Consider the following 23619-nt stretch of genomic DNA (forward strand, 5'->3'; position numbering starts at 1 on the left):
TTGCACAAAGAAAGCGTGATCCCTTCCGTTAGCGCTGCGCTCCCATGCAGCAGCGCCCTGCTCCGCCAGCCCGGACATCTGCGAGCGATGGAGGGGCGTGGATGGATGAGCAGACACGGAGAACATTCCCAAAGGCATGCAAATGGTCATTGTCTCTTTTTTGTTTTTTTTTTCATCAAAAATACAAAAGCACCCACCGCATCTCCGAGCACCGCCGCGCTCTGCAGCTCGCCCTCCTCATGCATGGAACACCGCTCCACTCCCGGTGGCAGTTTGAGCTTTTGGGTGTTTTTTGTTTGTTTGTTTGTTTGTTTTTGCAGAGACAGAATTCGATGATTTAAAAACCAACAAATCCCCCAAAACGACAGTGCCAAAATCCTTAGGAGGATTCCTCAAAATGCCACGGTCCGCCCTTAGGTTTTTCTTCAAACAAGCTTCGGTCTGGAATCTCCCTCCTCCTCCTTCTTCTGTCCATCCTCCTGCGTGGTCTCCCCACCCTGTTGGAGGGGAATGAGGTAGTGGATTTCCCCTTCTCCTCTCTGCTCACATCCAGTTCTTGTCCCTCATCCCCTTGCCGTGTGCCCATCCCCTCTTGTCCCCAGAAGGCAGTGGAGCAGCCACGCACATTCCTCCAGATGGGCTCCGCTGTCACAAGTTTTTGTTGCAAGGCTGAAAGTAAAAAAACCCCAAAAGGAGCGCTGTCTTCCTCCTCTTCGAGGTATTTGCATGCTACGTCTTCTAGGAAGCTGTAAAACAGAAAGAGGGTCTCAGGGCAGCTTCCAGCAGAGGTGATCCTGATGCCTTTGGGGTTTGGGCCATGGAGTGGGTGAGATGTGACATTCCCATGTCCCCAGGTGCTCTGAGAAGGTGGCTTTGTGGATGGGAAGGTCTCCACACACCCGGGGATGGCACCACTGGGCAGGCTGATTTGTGGCCTCAGTCCCTTTGCTTTTATTCTATCAGAGAAACCCACCTCAGCCTCACTATAGTAAGTCCTTGGGTTATAGTCAAAACACTTTTTGCCTGGGGGATCTTATATGGGATAGTAGAGAGACCTCAAATTCTGGTCCTATTCCTGCTGCAAGCATCCCCTTCTCTGGGGCATATTGCATGTGTGCTGTTGATGGTGGACTTATCAGCACAGCACAGCAGTGCTCAGTGCCTCATGCTGGGTGGGAATGATGTGTCCTATGGGCAGGGGTGTCCCATAAACTGCCCAAGGAGCCTCATGGACTGGGGAAAAAAAGGAGAGGTCACTGCTTGAGGTGGGGAAATGAGAAGGAGGTGTTACCTCAGACTCTGAGCGAGACGTAGAGCACGATGATGATGGTCCCCAGCACGATGGAGACGATGCTGAGCAGGCGGGCCATGCGGCCCAGGCGTCGGGCTCCATCCACATCCCCCTGCTGCCCACTGTTCCGTGACTGGGGGGAAGCATAGAGAGAGAGGCTCCTGAGAGAGACTGCAGCCCCGAAATTCAGCAGCTGTGCCACCAAGGGACATGGATTGGAACTCAGCCAATTGGTTGTCCTCTGTTCCCCAAGGGTAAGATGGGCAATGAATGGGTTCAGGTCTGCATTAGGACCCTGGCCTGGGTGGGAGGCGTTGACCAACAACAACCATCCTTCTCTGGAGCTTGTATGGAAAAATAAACAACTGGAATTTGGGACTTGGATCCCCAAAGAAATTCATTAACTGGGGGCTGGGATGGGGGAGGCAGTCACTGGTGGCCTGGGGTCCATAAGGGATGGAGGGAGCCCTGGGAGCTGGAATTGGATCCTTCAGCGGAACCAACTGAGAAAGGTTTGGGACGGAAGAAAATAGGATAAGGAGCTGTAAGGCCCATTGGTAGTGTTCTCAGCTGTTCGGGGGGGCTTGGAATGGGGAAAAGAAATAGGGGAGAGATGCAATGTGGGCAAAGAAGAATCAAGAATTAAGGATGAAAAAGTATCAAACAATTGCACTTTCCTTTCCAAAACTGTGCATCTCAGATGCACTGCACCATGTGTGAGCTTTCTTGTATTGAAAACAAAAGAAAACGAGCAGCTGGCAGAGCCAGCACAGCTCCAACTCCATGCAACTCCATTACCTACGATGTCCTCAGCTTGCATCACCCCATAATTGGCAATCTGGCATCACACAGCCAAACCATTGCACTGGTGTTGAGCTCAAGACCTCATTCCCTTTGGTTCCCTACAGCACACCTGGCAGGCAACCCCAAAAAACAGTGGTACGCAGCCAAGAGCTTGTTTGCACTGTAGAGCAGGAGGGGAAGAAAAGAAGCCCCATGGGATGGTGCAGAGGGACAGGGGAGAACACAGCCATGCAGGGATAGATGGGGTCCCTGAGCTGCTCGCTGACAGCCCCCGGCATTTGGGATTTTTATAGGCTCAGATGTTTGTAACCAAGTGTAATGTTTTTGCAGGGTGTGGGTTAGATTGCGGTGAAACATATTTGCAGCTCTAGCTGTCTTCCAAGGAAAATATATGGGCTAACAGATTCGACATATTTATCACTACAGCTTCTGGAAGTGTTTAGTGATCGTTTATCCTGAACAATTCTGAAAAATACATCAGCATCAGCGTGGCGTATTTAGCAAGCATTTGGTCCTGCACATATATTATTCATTGGAATGGTTTGATTATAGCTGCTTCCTATCAGCCACCCTATGATTTTCATTCTCCATAAAACCATGACCATTTTCTTTATTAATCGAGACGCAGAGGAGCCCCAAAGGGCATTATGCCAGCATTGTGCTAAGGGACTCGGTGTCACGGGGAATCTTTTAGGGAACACAACCCAGCACAGAGTTGGGACTGGAAGGGACCCACAGCAAAATGCATGGAGCCAGGTGAGTGCCATCAGGAGAGCCACCCCGTGCCAGTCCCAGGGACAGAAAGACAAACGGTCGCAGCCTCTCTCCATTTATGAACTGGCTTTGGATGTGCTCTGCTGAGTGCCACCCGTTACTCAGAATCAGTCATTAATTCTCCACACTTGCATTTGGTTGAAGAAAACGTTCCAAGGGAGGTATAAATCACCACCAGACTGAGATGGATGAATGCACCATTTACATGAATAACACACAGTTTGACTTCTCCCTCTGCTCTGTAGCAGCAGTATGGATTTGGGGCACACTGTTTTACTCGGTGTGGGTTCTCACTTTGTGTTTCACTCCCCTTGATCAGCTCCTGCTGTTGGGTGCTGTTGGGTGAGCTCTGCACTCCCATGGGACTCTGGCTCTTCTCCAAGCAGGTGCACCCCGGGAGCAGTGGAGGAGCCCCCAGGTTGCTCATTTCCCCAAGACCACCAGGAGCAGGAAAGGCCTGGGGGCTGGAGCTGATTTGTTTCCCCACCCCTGGCCCTGAGCCCTATGGGGATCTGAGTGCAGCGTTTGGAAAAAAATAATGATTTATGAGACACTAACTCCACAAAGCATTCATTTGCTTCCCTCTCTGCTTGCCGCTTATTGCCCAGCAAAGCTTTCATGTGCAAAAAAGCATTGACTTGGGAAAGGAAAAAACACAATTGCAGAGCTAGAGGGAAGTCAGCACACTGCAGGGAGGCTGCCCACCCTCCAGCATGAGGGGTACCCGGGTGCCACGCAGGTTTGCAGGCAGCTGCACATCCCTGTTTCTGTGCTGTGGGAGAAGGATGCCTCTGTATTTTGGGTGGAGAGCAGGGGATGGCTTTCCATGAGCATTTTCAAAGATGAGATTTGCCTCCGTTGGAAATGCATGGTGGGGAGGCTGGCCGGGGGCTGTGCAGCAGCAGGGGAAGGGGGTGGCCGTGCTCGCGAGGCTCTGCTGAGACAAGTGGGAGGCGGCTGCCTTTCTTCTCTCCTGCTCTGATGTCGGTGTGTTTGCTGAGGTGTGGGGGATATTTAATGGAGAAAATTGCTTTTTTGGGACGAATGTGGGAGCTGCAGGTGCAGCCTTCCTCCCTTTGAAGTGTCTGAGGGCAGGAGCGAGCCCCCCGCCCGGGTCCCCCCGATGCTGCAGGGTTGGGTTGGGCTGCTAAGGGGTGGAGAGAGGGAGAGCGCTCGTCCGCGCCTCGCTGCTCCATCCCAGCTGGGAACTGGGCTGCTTACGGCCACCGGGAGAGGAGAGGGCATGGAGTCAGGGCAGGGCGTGCCTCAAACCGCATCCCAAATCCCGCATCTTGAATGAGCCCAAATCCCAAATTCCAAACCACACATTCCGAATTCCAAATCCCGTATTTCCAAATCCCACATTGCGCATCCCAAATCCCACATCCTAAATCCCGAATCCAACAGCCCGGGCTGCCCCACTTCATTCCTCCGTGAGCTGTCCCAGAGAACCCCAGTCGAGGTATGGGAGCAGCAGCACAACCCTTCCGAGCTCCGAGCCCCGAGATCCGATCACTGAGCCCCGAAATTCGAGTCTTGAGCCCCAGGAACCGAGCTCCGAGCCCCGAGCTCCGAGCCCCGCCCGGCCGCTCCCCGCCCCGAGCCGCCGCAGCACCGCGGACAGCGCCGCAGCCCGGTGCCGCCCGTCGGGGCCGCACTCACCATGATGGAGAAGACGAGGGCCACCACGTTGATGGGCCAAACGGGGCAGAAGCAGGAGAAGATGGCGAGTACCAGGTAGTCCCGCGGGCGGCCCTGGTCGGGAGCCGCCGTGCTGGTGGCGGTGGAGGAGGCTCTGCCCAGGCTGAGCCGGGACGGCGATAGCGGGGCCGCCTCCAAGTGCCCGACCGACACCGACTTGTAGGAGAGCCCGTGCCCGTTGCGCTCCGCCTCGCCGGCCAACGCGGCCGTGAAGGACTTGGAGCCCCGGAGGCCCTCCCGGCCCTCGGTGGCGGCCAGCAGCTTCTCGGTCTCCTGGAGGCGGCTGGGCAGCACCGTGCCCGAGCCCGAGCCCGAGCCGGAGCCCGAGCCCGCGGGCGCGGCGTCGCCGCTCGCCATGGCCCGGCGGAGCGGGCTCGGAGCTCGCCCCGCCGCCGCCGTTCTGCGCTCGGGGCTCGGCGCCCCGCGGGAGGCCGTGCCGGAGGAGGGGCCAACGGGGCTCTGCCCGCGGGGCAGGAGCGGGGCAGCGCACCGCCCCCGGCTTGGCCCGGTTCCTCCCGAGGAGGGGATGCTCGCCGGGATGCGGAGGGCCGAGGCGGGAGGGAAACCCCCCGTGGGATCCTCCCACCCACCCAACCCCCCGCGCGGTTCCGTCCCGCCCCGCGGAGCCCCCCGCGCTCGGATCCCCGGGCACAGCAGCGGGTGCGAGGGGCGGGAGGGAGGGTGGTGGCTGCCCACCGAGCCGCCTTCCAACGGCAGCTCTTCGCCACCGGCTCCGAATTCTCCCTCCCCGCTTTGCCGGGGGATTCCCGGGCGCAGAGTGCCACCTGCGGGCCCGCCCCGCTGCCGCTGTCACTCCGCGGGGACCCGAAGAGCCGCTGTCCCCCGGCAACCACCCAACCCGCAGCCTCTGGACAGAAAAGGGATCCGCATTTTGTAACCGTGAAGCCGAGAGCCTCAATGGTCTCAAGTGTTTTGTCTTTCCCCTTATCTCATCTTTCCGAACATTTATTTCCATCCGTTTTGCTTTAACACCAAAATGTGGGGTAAAAACTGAAAATAGAATTGTGATGGAGAGGGATTAGTGCTAGGGTGGGCGTGGGTTTGGTTTGGCTTTCACATCTCTGGATCCTGGTTTTCCTGAGCTCACACCGCGGTGTATGAGCACTGGACGCAGGCAGAGCCTTGCCCCGTAGCAGGAGATGCTGATGGGAGACATGGATTCCTCCAGCAGCCATGGCTGCAGCCCTCCTGGAAAGGGGAACATCTGCTGGAGATGAAAGCCAAGATGTCTCACACCGGCAGCGCTTGGAGGAGGATCCTTTGCTGAGCAGAGAGCTCTCTCTCCTGGCTGCTACGGGCTTTCCTCTGCCAGGCTCATTTCCCAGCTCCCCCACCCCAACCTGGGTCTAAAGAAGGAGGAAGACTGGCACACGAGGAGCTGAGGGCTGAGCCCTCCCCTGTCCCAGCCAGGAGCTCGGTACCAGACCATCCCAGAGATCCACTTTGCAGTCACCAGGAGGAAGCACGGACTTTCCAAAGGCAGACATCTGTCTCTCTTTCCTCCTGGTCCAGGCTTACCAGTCTGTCTGCGCACCAATATGTGCACCAATGGGCTTAGCATTAAAAGTACAACCGAGTTAACCTTTCCCAGCCCCTGCTCCCCTAATTCATCAGCTGGAACCAGAGCCAGGGGCTTTAGTGTGATCCACACACACCATCTGTCCACCTCGCACACAGTAACAGCCAGTGCCCCAATGCTGGGTTTTTAAGTCATGTTTTCTCACAAAGCAAGCAAAAGAGAATAAATAATGGTCACAATTTCCAGCAGAGAAACCTCACAGGAAAAGAAACTGTGGAGCTGGCCCTTCCTCGAGCACAAAGCCACCTCCTCCACGCTTCCCAGCTGAGTTCCCAGGCTTTGCTGGGCTCACGGCACCTCAGCTGAGCTCCATGTCCCACTGCTCCCACACAGTCCCATCCCACTCCCCGCTTTGTTACCTTCCCAGCACCATCTCACCCTCCCTGCTCTGTGGTTCAGTGGATGGGGAAGCATTGGAAGCCAGAGCTCTGCAACCCCCCCAGCTGCCAGGGGAGCGGTGCAAGCGGGAGGGCTTGCGAGTTGCTTGCGTGCTTCTGCTGATTCCCCACGGGGTAAAACCCAGGGCTGGCTGCTGGGCGATCCTCCTGTGGGCTCTCGTAGCACTGGAGTTGGCTCTCAGGAGGATAGCAGCCATAACCCACAGCACTGGGGGGCACGAGGCGGCCGTCCCGCACGCCCTGCCTGCGGCACTCGGAGTGGGTGCAGGGCCAGCAGTGCAAGGACAGGGACAGAGCGGCGATGCGGTGGATGGCTCTCCGGAGGGTGGCGATTTTGGAGAGCCTCTTGCCTCCGAGGTCGTGCTTGAGGGCCAGCCGCAGGGCATTGAAGGCTTGGTTGTAGTCCAGGATCCTCTTGCGCTCCCGCACGTTGGCTGCCATCCTCCTGGCCTTGGAGCGTGCCGGCCTGCTCCTCTTCCTCACCTTCATCTCCTCGGTGTCCTCCAGACAGGTGGTTGTATTCCTCCCCTTAGGAACCCACATTTTCTGCCTGCAGCATGCTCGCGGTGCTGCCCCGACCTCCAGCTCCTCTTCTGAGCCATCAGGCTCTCCCAGCCGTGCTGCAGCTGCTCGGGACATGGCTGTGGTGAGCAGGATGGGGGCGAGGTGCTGTTGTGGTCCTGCCTTCCCCGGGTCTGCCACACACTGCTCTGAGGTCAGGCAGCCAGCCCTAAAAACCCCACCGCTGTCACGTGGCTCCATCCCAGCCCCCAGGTGCTGGCCCTGCCCAGGGGATGCTCCCATTTAGAGACCTCTCAGATCCCCAAGTCCAGCCCCAGACCACCCCCACCATGCTCAATAACCTCGTCCCTCAGTGCCACAACACTGGGCAGGTGGCAAAGGAGCTGGAGTGCTGTCTGCCTCCCTCCTTCCTGCTGCTGGGAGCACTGCTGGGCCTGCCTCATATTTACCCTTGTTGGTGGAGATGATGAGGCTCCTCGTGCCCCAGATTTCCTTGTTTCCCACAGCTTGTTTCCTAAATCTCCTTATTCCCCATCGGTCTCCAAGCCATGGGATGGAGGTCATCAGGAGGGCCAGGCTGCTTGCAGTTGCATTCCCTGCCCCTTTGCCCACCTTTTCATTAGAAAGCAGCTGCTAAATGCCCTCCTGCATACGGGGTAACAAATGATTTGAAAAATGGCCCTGGAGAGTCATTGTGACAAATTGTTGGGGCTACTGGTGCAGAAGCCAAGCCCTGGGAGAACATGGTCCCCTTTATCCATCCCTTCTTATCTGATCATCCCGCAGTGGGGTTGATCAATGGCTACAATTAGCGAGGCTATTTGTCTGTTGCCCTTCTCCTCTTTTGGCTCTTTGAAGTGGGAGCTAATTTAGGTGCCTCTGCTTCAGAAACCCCATAAATCAGGAGCCAGAGCCTGGGGGAGCGGGGAGGATGAGGCAGTGGGACTTCAAAGGGAAATGAAGCTTGCAAATAGCTCTGAGCACCCACCTGTGCTCACCATAACCCTCTTGTTCTCCCAGTGGCCTTCTGGTCCCCCAGTCCCTTCAAGCTGCAGGCCCAGTTCAGGAACAAAAAGCGATTTAATTTTCTGGGGGGTGATTTCATGCCAGAGACTTAGAGAAATGCCATTCTGTGATGCCATGGGGATGCTTTGTTGGTGCAGGAAGTTGAGCCATGCACACAGAGCTGACACAGGGCTGAGCACATAGATGTGCCCATGGCCCCTGCCGTACCCTCATCCTACCCAGAGCCCCAGGAATAGCCATGAAGCTTTGCTGGCCCCAGCCCTGCAGGGACTCAGCCCCAGCTCTCGGAAGGACCGGCCCATAAATCACAGCTCGTCGGATGCCACCTGCTGCCTGTAATTAGCACAGCCCGCCGGGTGTCCCCACCTCGTCCTGGACATTTCCTATCTACCTGCCCATTACTGGGTGGGCAGGTGGGGAAGGACACCTGCCTGGGGCTGCTCCCCCAGCCCCCCTGATTTATCACTTTGCATTGGGGAGATTTATGGGTTGGAATGGGCAGCCAGAAATGCGGTGTAAAGCTCTGCTGGGCCGTCTGCATGACAGCTGATGGAAGGGCTGTAATTATCTGTCACCACACATAAATCAGTTGCTCACTGCACCCCCCCTTCTTCCTCCACCTCCTGTAGAAGGTCTCAGCACTGGGGATGGGCTGACTCTCCAGCATGGGACAGGGCATTACCGGGCACTGTCCTCATCTGGGCGCCAGTGTCACTTCTGTCATTGGCCCCACGGCCCAGAGGGGTGTTTTGGGACTCTCTGCCCCACCGTCCCCAAGGGGAGGCTGTGCCAAGAGGAGCCCCAAAGCCCTCCCCATGGGAGCAGCCACCATGGGGACAGGAGCAGCCACTCTGGGGATGGAGGAGGTGGCTGTTGCAACACTTCCTGGGATCGTACGTAAATGAATAGGGTGCTTTCTTCCTGCTGGGCCACAGCCAGGTAGCAACAAGGGACACGGGCTGTGAATCACCACCCTGAGTCACCCACATCTCCCTGCTGTGACGAAAGGGAAATGCCATTCCTGTATGAGGCGTGGAGAGCAAAGCACTGTGCACCAAGCCAGGTGTCACTGTCACTGATAACAAGCCAGGTGTCACCATCAGAGTGTCATTGTGCCAGGTGTTATCGTCAGAGCACCACCAGCATGGGGATGTTGATGGCCATAAGCCCAGCACACGGGCTGGGATAGGGCGGCTCCCACTACTCGGTGCCTTTGAGGCTCACTTCTTGCTGGCTGAGAAGCAGCTCCTTGCAGTGCGTGGGATGGTTTGTGCCACTTGGTTCGTTGCTCGGATGCTGCTGGCAGGAGGCACTGCCTCATCTCAGCGCTCAGCATCCTCCTGGCACATATCAGGAGCTCCAAGGTGGACCCTCACCAGGAAGGGCTCGGACCAGCTGCGGGTACACGACCCTCCCAGCATCCTCCTAACGCATCAGGAGCTCCTGGGGAGACCCCAGGCTGCGCCTCGAGCAGGAAAGGCTGCTGGTACGAGTGCTATGCTAGCACCACTACCTCAGTGGGGCTCCTTTAACCTGGAGGTGCCTTCCTCCGGTGTTCCACGAATGGACACCGAGACCCGGCTGCAGAGAGCCGGGCCGGGCGGTGCCGGAGGGCGGTGGTAGCGCTGCTCCCGCCCCGTCGGGGCCGTGCCGAGGAGGAGCGGCCGGGGGCGGGCCGGAGGGGCCGGGCGGGAGCCGACGTCAGGGCCCGCGGCGGTGGTGGGGGGCGGAAGGAGGAGGAGGAGGAGGAGGAAGGCGGCGGGGAAGCCCGGGGATGGCAGCGGGCGAGGAGGCGGCGGCGGCGGCTCGGGCTGACTTTGCCCGACATTGGCAGGAGGAATTCCCGGGGGAACCGGCGCCCCGCATGGAGCTGGGCTCGGTGCGGGCCATGGAGCGGGAGCTGGAGCGATGCCGCCGGCACCTGCGGCGCCTGCAGCGGGCTCTGGCCGAGGAGCGCTTCAAGGTGCTGTACCTGGAGGCGGCCCTGGCCCGCGCCCCCCCGCGCCCCCCGGCCCTGCCCCGCCGCCGCCCGCCCCCCGCCGCCCCCCGCGGCAGTTCCCCGGAGGGAGGCAGCGACGGCAGCTCCGGAGCGGAGGACGCGTCCTCGGCAGGTGGGTGGCGGGGGGGCACGGCCCTGCGAGTCGGTGCCCGGCAGCGGGGTTGGCCCCCCAGGTGTGCGGCAGAGGGGTCGTGCTGCCCCGCGGCCCCCGCGCCGGCTCCTCAGCGGGCTGTCCCCGTTTGCACGGTCAGGGGGTTTCCCGTGCTGTCCCCCCGGGCCACCCTCACGTGCCACATCCGAGGACATCGTGCTCGTGTCCCCCCACCCTGTGCCGTCCCCTGTGCCATCCCCGCACGTGGTCACGGCACGGCAGCGGATCTGAAAGTCTCCCCAGGAGGTCCCCGTCACACCGCCAGGAGCACCGCGTGTCCTTGTGCCTCAGTTAACGTCAGCCCCGGCCCCGTGCTGTCCTGCTCTCAAGGGCATCCTGTGCCAAGGCCCCATCCTTAGGCCGATCCCATGCAGCCACTTCTTGAAGGTGCCACCAGCACAGCAGCCACCTCCAGGCCTGGGATGCTGCACAAAAGCCACTTCCTCCAAGTGTGCCTTAGCTCAGGGCTGTGAAGTCCTGCAGCCTCTAAAGCAGACGTGTGAGGTGTCCGGGCATCCTGAGGACACATTATTTTGCAAGCTGCTGCATGCTTCTTGGTACTGAGGGCGCAAGCAGCCAGCATTGTCACATTGTCCTACTTCCAGCGGCCTGGAAGTTGTTATTGCATCATCCCGTGTGCTTTTATCCCGATTCAAACACAGCCCTGACAGCCAGGAGATGGCACTTACGTTGCTGACTCTGCAACTGACTTGCTTTAGTTTTGCTCTTGCTCAGTCTGTTGGGGTTGATTTTGTTCCCTGCCCCAAAGAAACTGAGCCCAAACAATCGGCTCCCAGAGCTGGGGGCTGTGTGGGTGATGGTGATGGTGACAGTGGTGGGCTCTTCCCAGCATGTCCCATGCAATCCCTTGGCATCAGCAGTGCTTTGTTGTGCATTATAAGGGACTCAGTGTGTGCTGACATTTCACAGCAGATTCTGAGCGTACAATAAGCAGCGTGTGGCTGATGACTGGATCCCCCTTTCTAGTTACGTGCGGCTCATTTATTGCTCCTGCCTTTTCTTCCCACTTCTCTTTATTGTTCAGCTGTAACTACCAATTCCTGCAGTGCTGCTTGCCAGCTGGGCTGTGGTGTAGTTGGTAATTTGGTGCGTGCTGTCTGGTTTGGGGTCCCCCAGTATTTTCATGAAGTTTGGGGCTCTCCTTCTGTAGGCGGCTGAGCTCACGGTAACGTAATGCAGCAGTGCTGGGTATTGCCTTTATGGGAATTACCATGGGAAACACAGTGGTTTCCGTTAAGTAGCTTGTGATTAATCTGATTTAAAGTGAGGATATCTGCAAGATGCCTCCGTCTGCAGCTATTGCATGAGAGGAGGGCATGTGACAGCCAGATATGTGATGCTGGCATTGGAGATAATGCCCTTGCCAGCTCGCTCAGGACCGACCCAATCGGAGTGTCAGCGAGCAGATGGCTGAAAGGAAGTGCAAAAGGCTTGCATTCCCTTCATCACCTGTCCCTGTGCTGGGGACTGAGAAGGGAACTGGGGGGATGCATGTTGAGGGCATGCTCTGAGCTCAGTGTTTGGGTTGCAGTCAGAGGAAGAGCACCTCCGTGCTCGGTTTCATTGCTGGGAAGTTTAGGAAGAGATTTGCTTTGCATGAAGCTGCTTTGCTGCGTGAACTTTTCTTGTGGACATCCCAGCGGGATGAGGGCAGAATGTTTGGTGTTGGATGCAGCACAGCAGGGTGCTGTGAGTGAAACCCCCTGCCCTCCATTAGCTGGAATCACATCTCGTGGTCTCTTCCATGAATGCAACCACCCCATGTTTGCTGTGACCTTGGGAAGTGTGACCTGAGTCCTGGGGACAGCAGTGGGGTCCCTGTGGCACAGAGATTGTGAGCACAGCCCCAATGGAGCTGAGGCTCAGCTCCACCCCAGGCACCTTGTGCCCTGCTGATACTTCATCCCTCTCTTGTAAGATCTCAAAAGCCCCAGCAGAAAGGAGAACAGAAAACAGTGTGCAGTCCGAGGTTTGTCTCCATGCATCTCTTTCTGTCCGGAGCAGCTCGTGGCGTGCAGGAGGTGATGGAAAGTGAAATGTTTTGCTGTCACTTTGCAGCATCTCTGTACATCCGTTTCCCTCCCTTTACAGCAAGGAGGGGCTTCAGGCAGGAGCTGAAGCTGTAGGTGCGTGGGTGGCCCCGAGCCTGGCCATGACATCTGTGTCCTCTTTATTTTTTAATTTTAACTTTGTAGTGTTTTCCACCGTTGGAAGACTGTTTGTTTGGGTTTGAGCGCTCTGCGAGTTCCTCTTCTGGTCTGGGAAGGACATGCAGAGTGGCAGTGTTTAATTTTAACTGCTCGGGAGGGAACAAAACCCCAGCATGTGCGTGTGTGAGCCCTGCCTGGGACCTTTGAACCGTCCCCATCTGCTGTGGGGCCCAGCACTGTGCTGGGAGGTGCAGGACAGGGCGCTTTTCCAAGCACCAAGCTGCTTGGGGATGGGGAGGGGGGTCTGGGGAGGTGACATTGGGGCAGGTTGGCACCATTAATGAAAACTGTAAAGAAGTGCCCTGCGGGGCCTGAATACATTTGCATTGTAAGTCCTACCAGGGCCGTGAAATCTGTTTTGCTTTTCTTTTTTTTTCTTTCTTTCTTTTTTTTTTTTTTTTTTTTTCTTTTTTTCTGGAAAGACACTTCTGTGCTGCTGAGATTCCCTCTCCATCAGCTGCGGGAAAACTCTTTTTCCCATTTTCTGCTGGTGGGGGGATGTGTTCCCTTGAGTCAGATCAGGGTGACCCAGGTTAGCCAGGGGCTAAAACCCTGTCTGTCCAGGAAAAATGGTACATTTACCCCCAGCATCTCCAGGTTCCTCCTGCAGACCTCGTGACAGTGTCCACAGGAGCAGCAGCCTCTGGACGTGGTGCTGCTGTTGGGGTGCACTCAGATTTCCCCTCCTCGCCTCTAAAAAACATCTTAAAACAGGCTTGGCTTTTCCATCCCTCCTCTCTTTATCAGTGTTTGCTAAGCTGGAGGATTTGCATATGTAGATGAGCAGCAGCGACGCCTCTCGGCTCCCTTGGATGCGTTTCAGGAGCAGAGACTGGCCTGGGGCTGGGCGGGTCTGCCCTGCACTGAGCCACAGCCGCGAGCTTTGGGATGGAGCAGAGCTCTGGCAGATGGAGACCTTTGTGCTCGGGGCGGACGCTTTCTTCCCGACTTGCCAACCACCATCTCTTCCTTTTCCTCCGCAGCCCCCCGGGTTGGTGCTGGGGCTCCTCCAGCCCCTCTCGTCCGGCTTTTGGCTGCGTGTTCTCCACCGATTTCTCCTCCCCCTCTCTTTCCCCTCGCTGTCCGTCCCCAGCACCCCGGGGCCGCGTGGCTGTGGTCGGAGCATCCTCTTGTGCAAGAGCCCAGAAATAGCAGTGCGTGGGCTGCCCGGCTGCGGCCAGCAGATGCCAGGCGGGCTGTGAGAAACCCAACAGGGCACGGGGCTGCAGCGTGGGGGCAGCAGGCCTGGGCTTTGTCATAAGAATGCACCCAGCTCCACGAGCTGTTGTGCCCAGAGTCATGGATGGAGGCTGTTGGGGTGTGTTGGAGTGTGTGGTTCCCACTGTGGGAGCTGGGTGTCCGTGCTGTGGCACTGCTGCTGGGAGCTGGGTGTGCTCCATGTGCAGGAGCAGGGTTGTGTTTGTTTGTTTTGGTTTGGGTGTTTGTTTGTTTGCAAAGGCAAATAGAGTGGAGTAACCAAAATAAAGCACGGGTGTTTGGCACAGCTGGTTGGCCCACAGGGTATGTGTTTGCTGCATGAAACCATCAGTGGTGGCATAGGGATGGTACCACTTTGGGCATCTTGGTGCATACTGAGCAGCATTTCTTCACCCCAAATCCATGGGATTTTTCCATGTGGCTCCAAATGGTTCCTACCTGAGCATCTCTTGGCTGCAACACTTGCTGTTGTCCCTGCTGTCTCTTCATAGAGTGTTTGCACTTTGGGGAGATTCCCTCAGTCCCCCCCAGTGCTGCTCAGGGGAGGCATGAGGTTCTTCACCCTCATGCTGATGCACAAGGGGAGTGATGTAAGCATACCATGTGCAGACAATCAGCTGCCCAGGAGATGCTGAGAGCTGCCTGCCTCTATTCTGTGCAGGGTTGTGCTGGTGCTGCACCACCACAGTGGTGCTGCTGCTCCTGCACTCAGCATCTTCCTCTCTTGCGGAGGATGTGTGTGCTCAGCTCTGTACCTCGCCACTGTGGGGGCCTGGTTCTGCTGTGCCTATGCATGCATGCCTGCTCCCTGCTGCAGCCCAAGCAGCTGCTGCCACCTCCTCCCCCTCCACCTCCTCCATCCCTATCCCCAGCCTTGGCTTATGCTGCATGGGCTCAGAGAGAGCTGCCCAAGCACAGGAGTTGAGAGGATGGAAGTCGCTTTGCATCAAGGCTGGTTGTGCCTTGCAGTCATTCAGATGGGGGCTGCTGGGGATACGAAAGCAGTGGATGCACTCACTGTGTGGGGCAGTGTGTCACCCCATTGCCAGCCTCCCCTGGGCACCATATGTGCCAATGGCTTGTGGAGGGGAGCTGTCGCACCAAGCAGTGCCAGGGTGCAGAGTGGGGTGCAGGGGTCCCCAGGACATCCAGAAGCGTGAGGGCTGGGAAATGGCAGCACCTTCAACACTGACTCAGCATGCGGTGACTCAGCCTGTGGGGGCTGGATGCGGCCCTCTGGGGATGTAGGGCTGCGCCTGGGTGGCACCGTGTGCTGGGCTGTGCCAAGCTGTGCTCCCCAAAATGCATCCACCACCTCTGAAGGCCATAGCATCCCTGGGAGCTGGGAACCGGGCAGTGGCAGTGTTTCCATTGACTTTTCCAGGTGTGGTGGCTGCTGATGCCTCCCATGTCCTGCAGCTTACACTCCGGTGTTGTGCCTTCCCCACATGTCCCGCACAGCATCGTTCCTCCTGCACGGCTCCCAGCTGTCCCCATCACCTGGGATGAGCCCATCCCCATGCAGGGCAGGATGTGGCTGAGGACAATGGCTTGGGATGCTGCCGCACCAGCAGGACGAGGGCAGTGGTGTGGGTGCGGGTGGGAGGAGGGCTGGCTGAACGCTTGGCTGGTGTGCTGACATATTGGGGTTGATGACTCTGGCACTTTGTATTTCCTTTGGCTACATGCAGATGGGGAGGGCAGTTTAACCCCTGCCTGCCCATTCCAAGCTGTGTCAGTCCTTTGTGGGGGCAGAGGGGGAGGCTCCCTAGGTGCCGACTTCTCCTGGAGAGAGGGACCAGCAGTGGTCTGGGATCTGGGCATCCTTCAGCTGGTGAGGTTTGGCTGGGATCGGGGCATCCCTGGAGCATGGGGATGAGAGTGAGGTTGGGGCAGAGGCGGGTGTTCCCGTGTCCCCCCATTGACTCCGTGGTTGCCTGAGGCTCTGCGTGGAGCCTCGCACCCCTGTGCCCATAAAGCCACCATCTCCACCTCCCTTCCCCAGGCACCGCGGGGAGCTGGCGTGGCTGCGTGCGGGGGACGCAGGGCTCGGCTCCCCCCCGGCGAGGCAGAGGCGGGAGGCGGGACGCACTGCCATCGCCAGCCAGCACCTCCTTCCCTGGGCTCCCCTGGCAGAAGAAGAACCGCTGTGCGGCCGGTCAGGCGGCATTGCCCTGCTCCCAGCCAGCCCCCGCCTGGGCCTGCAGCCCCCCGCCTCCCGCCCTCGCTGCCTTTGTTGTGAGATGAGAGCCGGCTGGCGGGGCTGAACGCCGAGCATGGAGCCGCTGAGCCACCGCGGCCTGCCGCGACTGTCCTGGATCGACACCCTCTACAGCAGTACGTGCTCGGGGCGGGGGGCTGGGAGGGCTCGGGGAGACGGGTACCCCCACTGTCTGTTGGGTGATGGATGGATGCTGCGCTGGTGATGCTGAGCTGAGGGCGGGCAGGGGGCAGGTGATGTCGGTGGGGGCTGTGTCCCCCCATCCCTGAGCATCCCTCATGCCCCGGCAGGGCTCTCCGGGGTTGGAAGTGGGGACCTGTGTCCATTGCAAGGGGTGGCAGTGGTACTGGTGTGGTGCGGCTCACTGGTGCCGGAGCAGTGTGACACTGTGCTCTGCCCATGAGGGGTCTGGGGATAGGAGTGCTGCTTCAGTCCCTGTCTCTCTGTGGCTTTGGGTTGTCTCCTCTCCCCCAGCAGTGATTTTAGCAGGAGGGTGCGGTGGAAACGCAGTCCTGTGGTAGTGGTACTTAAGGGCTGGCAGCAGGGAGTCCCCTGCAGCAGCAATGGGGCTGTGAATCCTTCCTGGCCCCACGGATGGGCAGCCAGGACCTGGCGTGGGAGGAATAAGCCAGTGCTGAGACACTCGGTGCAGGCATCAGCATCCCAGGGAGCCTGGGATACACAGCTGGGAGATGGGGGGCTTGGGTCTCTGCCATTCCTTCTGGGGAGCACTGAACCTGCACACAGTGCTGTGTGGTATTGGGGGTGTGAAATCTGTGGATATTAGCTGGGAAGTGGCTGATCATGGAGCCTGGCACTTGTGAGGCAGGTTTGGGTGGGGAGGCAGAATGGGGATCAGGGGTAATTGCATATTTGAATTTGCAATTCACTGTGCCAAGAACCCAGAGCTGGGGTTGGTCACGGGGGCACCATGCATGGGGCTGAGTCCCCCAAAGTTTTCCATCCCATATCCCCCAAGGCAGATTCTTGCAGTCAAAAGCATCCCTCCGTGCCAGCTTGTGCAGTCCTCCAGACCCAGCCTCCCTGCAGCTGCCTCCCTGCAGAGCCCACGGTGCCAGGGACTATCAGGATGCCCAGGGACCATAGCACTTGGGAGCAGTGAACGCTCAGCACTTGGGCTTGTGAGCATCCTGGGATGATGTGCTAGCTGGGAGGATGCAGCGTGGGTGAGGAGGAGATGCTGTTTGTGTCGAGGAGGCCTGTGGAGGCAGGTCTGAGGCCAGCTCACGCATCCCTGTTGTCATGGTGAATTTTCACCCAGTAAAAATGTGGCATTTTCCCAAACCTTGCAATCTGGGAATGGCAAAGTATGTTCTCCCCCACCATAAGGATGCTGAACTGTGGGAATGGAATAGGGCAGGTGAGTGTTGAGGTGTGCAGAGCCTTGGATGTGGTATGTGCCCAATTGGGAAAGCAAAGGAAATGCCACACTGTGCTGCTGTGACAGTGCTGTCACCTGCCTGTGTTGGGAGGAGCCAGTGGCCGCCCTTGGCCATGCTCACTCTCGGGCATCATTTCACTGGCGTCAGCTTGGATGGCAGAGCTGAGATGTGATTTTTCCATGTGGGGACATATTCCTGACCCCACCATGCTGTGGGATCCCAATGTTGCCAGTGTCCCTCAGGCACAAGCCTGTGGTGCTGGGGGCTAGGGGCTGCAGCACTGCTGACGGAGCCTAGGCCATGGCTGATTTGGGTGAGGGGCTGTGGAGTGGGTTCTAATTCCTCTGTCCCCACATCTTGGATGGAGCAGGAGGGTTTCCACTGTTGCTGGAGCAAAAATAGCTCTGGGTTTGGCATGGGCACAAAAACAGGCTGCAGGGGCAATGCAGCTGCAGGGGGAGGAGGGAGCAGTGTAATTTGGTCTTGCTGGGCTCTGCAGGCAGGGCTGTGCAGAGGACAGGCCCTCAGTGTCCCTTATGCATTAGTCCCCCTCCCATGGTGGCATTAGGCACTGATCTGTGCGCCGAGTGATGGCACATCCCTTTGGATCCCTGCTTGCAGCACATCCTGACTTGTGTCCATCTGTCTTCATAGTGAGTGCAGTGATGGAGCCACTCGTGCTCCATGGACATGGGGGGATTTGCTTTGGAGAGCCTGAGAAAAGGTTGGGATACTGCCAAGAGGCACCTCGTGGTGTCCTGCAGTCCTGGTGCATGTGGAGACATGGCACTGGAGACAGTGTTCTGGGCTCCTGAGTGGGTACAGGACTCTGCCAAGGGTCCCTCTCCTTCCATGTTTCTTTGGACACTGCAGCTTATCTCCAGGTCAGACCTGGGGCTGAAATCTGCTCAGGCTGGGGGCAAGCAATGGGTGCTTGAGGTTTGAAGCCATTCCTGCGTCTCCATGGACTGGTCCCTTCCCCTTCTGTGCCTCTGTGCCTTTGTCATTACCTCCACTGCCGGAGGCAGTTGGCAAGGTCCCCAGCTGCCTCATTAAAACGGTGTTCCTCGTTACCCGAGCTGCTCCCAAGGCTGGCAATGGGGTGGGGAGGTGGCCAGGTCCCAGCTCTGCTGCTGGGCTCAGCGTGGGCTCCTGCTGCTGCCGGCTGCTGCTGTGGCCCTGGTATAGAGGCAGTGGCTTTGGCAGGGCTGGCATAGCCTCAGATGTACCTATGTCACCATTTTTGGGTTCTGGGATGGGGTGGGCTCAGGGTTGGGGTGTTGTGCTTCAGTCTGAAGCTGCAGAGCTTGGACAACAGGAGTGTGGGGTTGAAGATTTTCAGGGGGGAACATTCAGCTTTGCTCCCTCCTGCTCCCCTTGTTAGACCCTAGCCAGTGAAGGGTCTGTGTGAGGGGCTTCCCCAGGGTGAGTGGGTGGTGTGAGGTGGGCGGTGTCAGGGCTCTAGAGGTTGCTCATTAGCAGCTAATTGCTAATAAAGAGAGGTCTGAGAGCGACTGGGCTGCCCTGGTAAAACGGGGATGTCCTGTGCTGTGTTGGGCTCCCTGTCCTGCCCTGGGATGTAGGACAGTCCTGGTCCCTCCCTGCCAGCACTGCACGGCTCCTGGCCCTGCGCTCTTTGATTTAAAGATTTATCTACTTTAAATATTGAGCTGAATGCAATATTAATGGGACAAGCAATGCTGGCAGGAGCTGGGGGACTCCTTAGCTGAGGCTTTGGGGCGGTGAAGCGACAACAGTGCAGGGTTTGGCTTGGGATGGATGCAGCCCAGCGCCCTTTTGAGCGGGGATCTCAGCCATGGGGACACCCCAAGCAGTCGGGGTGAGGTCCTCATCCTCTTTGCAAGGTACTGGGGGGTTCCTGTGCCGCAGCCGGGCTCCCTTCCCCCTCCCCTTTGTCAGCATCTCGGGGCTGCTGCAGCCGCCTCTTCCCGCCGAGTGCTGCCGTTGCCATGGGAACCGGTTCGGATGTACCCCAGGCCCCCGCTGCGCCCTGGGCCCTCCCTGCAGCCCCCAGGCCTCGCACTGCTGCTTGGCTGTTCTCAGCTCCCACCGAGGGCCGAGGGTCCCTAGAATGGCTCTGTGTGTGTGGATAAGAGGGGGGGGGCACGGCCTGGTGGCCAACGTGAGGTTGTCCGAAGTCGCCGTGTCCCAAGTCGCCGTGTTGGCATCGCTCCCACGTCCCCCACGTTGCCGTTGTCCCCATTCTTCCAGGCGGGGTGGCCGCGTCCCCCTCACTGGCATGCAGTGAGGATGAGGAGGATTGGATGCCAGCCTGGTTCTATCGCTCGCCGGCGCTGAGGGCAGGGCTGCTGGCGCAGGGCCGGGCTGTCTGGAGGAGCAGCTGCCCCCACACAGACGCGGCCTGCGGCTTCCCGGCAGCATGAATTATGTAAATGTAGGGGAAAGAGCTGCTGGTCGGCAGGTGGGCAGCAGCAGCCGTGTGGAGCTGGTGTCCATGTCCCTACGTGGCCCCGGGGGTTGGGAGAGGGGTTGTGAGCCCTCGAGTCATTGTGGGGTGGGGCGGAGACCAGGAATGCTTGGTGTCCCTGTCCCCACGTCGCCCACCTCCTTCCTGGATGCTCACCGCCATCTTCCCTTCTTCTGGCAGATTTCAACTATGGTGCAGAAGATTACGATGCCGAGGGCAACGAGGAGCCCAAAGCACTGCCAGAAGGCTCGGAAACCATGCCCTACATTGATGAGTCGCCCACCATGTCCCCCCAGCTCAGCGCTCGGGGCCAGGAGAGCGGAGATGGCGTCTCACCCACACCCACCGATGGGCTCAACACAGGGGTAGGTGGGCTGGGCACTGAGCTTGGCAGTAGGACCTGTGAAAATTGGGGCTGGGATGTGTCTTCTTTCCTGGTGATGATCTGGTGCTGCTGTGATGCATGTGACTGCTCGGTTTCCCAGTCCCACGGTTGGGAATGTTGCAGTGTCCATGGGTCACGTTGGTGACACTGCTCCAAAGGGCAGGGTGATGGAACCCAGCTGAGAGGTACTGGGATGGACTGCTGTGTCCCCTGCCCCACTGTGAGGGGACGAGGAGCAGCCGTGCTGCAGGCTCCATCTAGTGGCGCTTGGGGACAGCTTGCCAGCTGCAGTGGGACATCGTGTCCACCCCTTTCTCTTTAAAAGGAAACTCAGATTTAACTCCTTGAGCTCTCGAGCATCCTTGCAGAACTGCTGGGTTTTTATCCATCGCGTTTCCCAGGAGGGAAATTTGGAAAGCTTTGGAGTGGGAAACTGAAAACAGAGGGTGTTTTTTTTCCAAAATTAGGGTTTCTCTATAACCCAGAGGGTGTAGTGCTGTCCCAGGGACCTGGGAGCTGCTGTCCCCTGGGCAGGGCACTGGCTACCTCTGCTCCCTGTGCATAGGGACTGTTTTGTGGAGGATGGGGAGGACAGGGATGTGGGATGAGGCAGTGTGGAAAACGTGGAGGTTTTTGTCATGGAAGGAGTTAAAGCCCTAACCCGGATGTTGAGGCGGAGGAGCACAGAGGTGTGGCTTCCTCCCCAGGGTACGGGTGCTGTGCAGCATCCTGTGTCCAGTCCCATGTGAATCCCATGGGTCCCATCATCCCGTGTTGAGCTGCTGTGTCCCCAGGCATGGTCCCCTGGCTCGCCAACATGGACTGAGTCAGCCCCCACCCTGGTGGGGGTCGCCCCACCCACTGCAAGGGGGTCTCATCCCCTGGCAGAGTGGTCCTGGGGAAGCAGTCGGGCTCTGGGTAGCCCAGGGGATGTTGCCTTCTGCTCTCAGGCAGTGATGCCATCTCAGTGGCCATCTCAGCTCAGTGCTGGCCCAGCACTAACAGGATTGGGGGCTTTAAAGCTCAGCGCCAGCTCTGCCTCTGATCTCTTTATCTGCAGCTGCTTGGGCTGGGGCTTAGGGAGAGTGCCTTTGGGTGCCAGCAGCTGTGGTCTTGGAGCGCCTCTGGGTGGGTACATGTGTGTAAGCTGGAGCCTTGTTGTCTGGGTGGCATAGGGTGCCTGGCTCAACCTGACATCCCATATCCACCTGGAGTTGGAGGTGGCATCTCCAGCTTGGCAGAGTCTCATCTTGTGAGCTCATGGGGTAACTGCAGCTGAGCCCAGAACTCCCCCAGCTGCATGGAGACAAGCCCATCCCACCTGCAGCTGTGAGCATCCTGGCGGAGGCTGTGGCCACAGCACAGGATGGTGCTGGTTTGCTGCTGAAGATGGCTCTCCCCACCTTGGTGATTCAATGGCTGTGTTCTGGGGTCGTGGGAAAGAGCTCTCTTACCAAATGTGCAAAGACTGCGGTGCAGTGTGGATGCGGGGCTCCAGAAAGTCCTTCCTCCATTTTTTTTCATGCACCAGTGCTTTGTTTCAGGTTTTAGGAGGAGTAGGGAGGCGAGAAGCTTGTGGGGGCTGAGCATCCGCAACTACTGGTTCCCCTTTTTTTTTTTTTTTTGCGGAGGAGAGTGGGAAAACGGCTGAAATGGCTCTTGCATTACCTCATCCAGATATGTGCATCTCCAATCCCCTTCTTGCCCCACTCACCAGGGCCAGTGAAGCCCTGCAGAATTGCTAGATGTAGACCAGGTGTTCTGGGAAGTACCGTGCATCAGCACCATTGCCCTGCTGAGATTTCCTCTGGAGCAGGGAGGGGCCCAGGAGCCTTCACCTGTAGGGTTCAGAGTGGGGGGTTAGATGTCCTAATGGGACATGATCCCTTCTGCTGCCCTCAGAGGTCACTGGAGAATCCTGTGGTCCAGCTCTCCACCTTCATGGGGATACCTGTGGGTGATAGCAGGCAGGATGGGTGCTCTGTTGCTTGCTGCTCTGGCTGTTGAATCCGGGGAGGGCATGGGGGTGCGGATGGAGAGTTGGGGACCTCTCCCCATGGAGTTCCCCCTTGCTCTCTGGCTTCCCCAGTGCTGTAACTCCGAAAAAACATTTGGCGAGCTGTCTTGACCATAGTGTGAGCAGCCCCACCTCCACACCAGACGTGCATTTCCTGTAGCGAGAGCGCAGGGCGGAGCGGCAGCGCTGGCTGCAAGCAGAGCAGAGCGGCACGGCGGGCAGCGGCCCTACGCTGCTGGCGGAGCACCCGGGGAAAGCGTTGGCCAAGGCAGAGCCAAGCAGCTCCTCCGTCCCTGCTTGGGTGACCTCGCCGTCCCCGCTGCCGTCACGCGCGGGTGGCTGTGCTGCTGCCTGGGGAGAGCCCCGCAGCGGGGCCGACGGCCTGAGCTGGGGCAGGCGGGAGCACCGGGGATCCCATAATGGCTCCTTTCATCCAGAGGCTGTGGCCGGCATCCAGGGCTGAGTCAGGCCCGGCTGGCTCGGCTGCGTAAGTCCTCACGTCCGAAGCCTTGTGGGGTCCCCGCAGCCCCCCCGGTGCCAAGCAGGCATGGAGGAGGAAGAGGAAGCCATAGGGTACCTGGATAAAGTCCTGGAGGATGAAGATGACTCTGAGCCAGGAACCCCCACCAGCCCCGGGTCTCCATTCTCGGCCAGTGAGAAGGTGGGCACCCATGGGGCACCCTGCTTCAGTGCTGGATGGGGTGGGGATGGAAATGGGCACCTTGCTGCTGCCGGCATGAGCCTAGGGGCTTGGATGCGAGGTTTTCCAGGGCAGGGGTGGGGAGGGAATTGAGTGCTAAGAGCTCAGCCAGTGCTTGTGCGTGCCTGCTGGGGTGGGCTGCTGTGCTGTCGGAGCTGGGATGCTCGGGATGAGACTGGACCACTCTGTGCTACTGACTCACTGCACAGCCATGAGCAAACTCCCTAAATTGCTCCCAGCCCTGGTACTTTGGCCCGGGAGGTGTCCTGGTGTCTCTAGCTACAGCTCTTTGCCTTCTAGCCCACCTAGCATGGTTGCTTCATGGGGGAGTGGAGGAAGTCTCCATCTCTGTTCTCCTTGGGGGCTCCTTCACAGGGTGGCTGCTGGACCCTGCATGAGGGTGGACTTTCTGCCCCTTGGAGCCATGGGGGTCCCACTGACACTGTCCCCAGGGGCATCACAGGCTCTGGGTGCGAATGTGCCCCCCTTATCTCCTCAGCTCTCACGCAGGGCCCAGCCTCAGGGGAAGCAGGAAGAGCCCATGACTAATGGTGGCAACGAGCCCGCCAGCACCAAGCAGGCTCCCTGTGCTCCCCCCACACAGCTCTCTGCAGCCTGGCCTTAACGGCACCACTGGGCTCTGAGCTGGCTGATGGGACGGGACCAAGCGGTGCCCACATGGGATGGGACACGAGTATTGTGTGCTTCCTGGCTGTGCTTCCATCCAGG

General features: G+C 58.6%; 3 protein-coding genes across 6 annotated transcripts in view; 1 reads left to right on the forward strand and 2 right to left on the reverse strand.

The window, feature by feature from the left end:
- Positions 1–474: 474 nt before the first annotated feature.
- On the reverse strand, positions 475–5126 carry TRARG1 (trafficking regulator of GLUT4 (SLC2A4) 1). The gene is made up of 3 exons (XM_031591324.2): positions 4532–5126; positions 1292–1424; positions 475–746 (listed from the first exon to the last, which is right to left on the reverse strand). Exons 1-2 carry the CDS (start codon positions 4925–4927, stop codon positions 1293–1295), a joined length of 528 nt encoding a protein of 175 aa, XP_031447184.1. The 5' UTR covers positions 4928–5126; the 3' UTR covers positions 475–746; position 1292.
- Positions 5127–5410: 284 nt separating this feature from the next.
- Positions 5411–7443, reverse strand: BHLHA9 (basic helix-loop-helix family member a9). The gene has a single exon (XM_031591323.2). The coding sequence runs from the start codon at positions 7370–7372 to the stop codon at positions 6566–6568; it is 807 nt and encodes a 268-aa protein (XP_031447183.1). The 5' UTR covers positions 7373–7443; the 3' UTR covers positions 5411–6565.
- Positions 7444–9863: 2420 nt separating this feature from the next.
- The window catches only part of ABR (ABR activator of RhoGEF and GTPase), a 28842-nt gene continuing 15086 nt past the window's right edge, over positions 9864–23619 (forward strand). Inside the window, exons 1-2 of one of the 4 annotated variants that reach the window (XM_031591619.2) lie at positions 9864–10227; positions 19969–20153. In XM_031591619.2, the coding sequence (XP_031447479.2) occupies positions 9891–10227; positions 19969–20153 (522 nt within the window). In that variant the 5' untranslated portion in view covers positions 9864–9890. Of the gene's footprint in view, positions 10228–15842; positions 16053–18896; positions 19205–19968; positions 20154–22084; positions 22852–23619 lie in introns of those variants that run through there. The other 3 variants (XM_031591620.2, XM_031591616.2, XM_031591617.2) reach the window with 3 other exon arrangements.

This window comes from Phasianus colchicus, chromosome 21 (genome assembly GCF_987193195.1).
Source record: "Phasianus colchicus chromosome 21, bPhaCol1.hap1.1, whole genome shotgun sequence".
NCBI lineage: Eukaryota > Metazoa > Chordata > Aves > Galliformes > Phasianidae > Phasianus > Phasianus colchicus.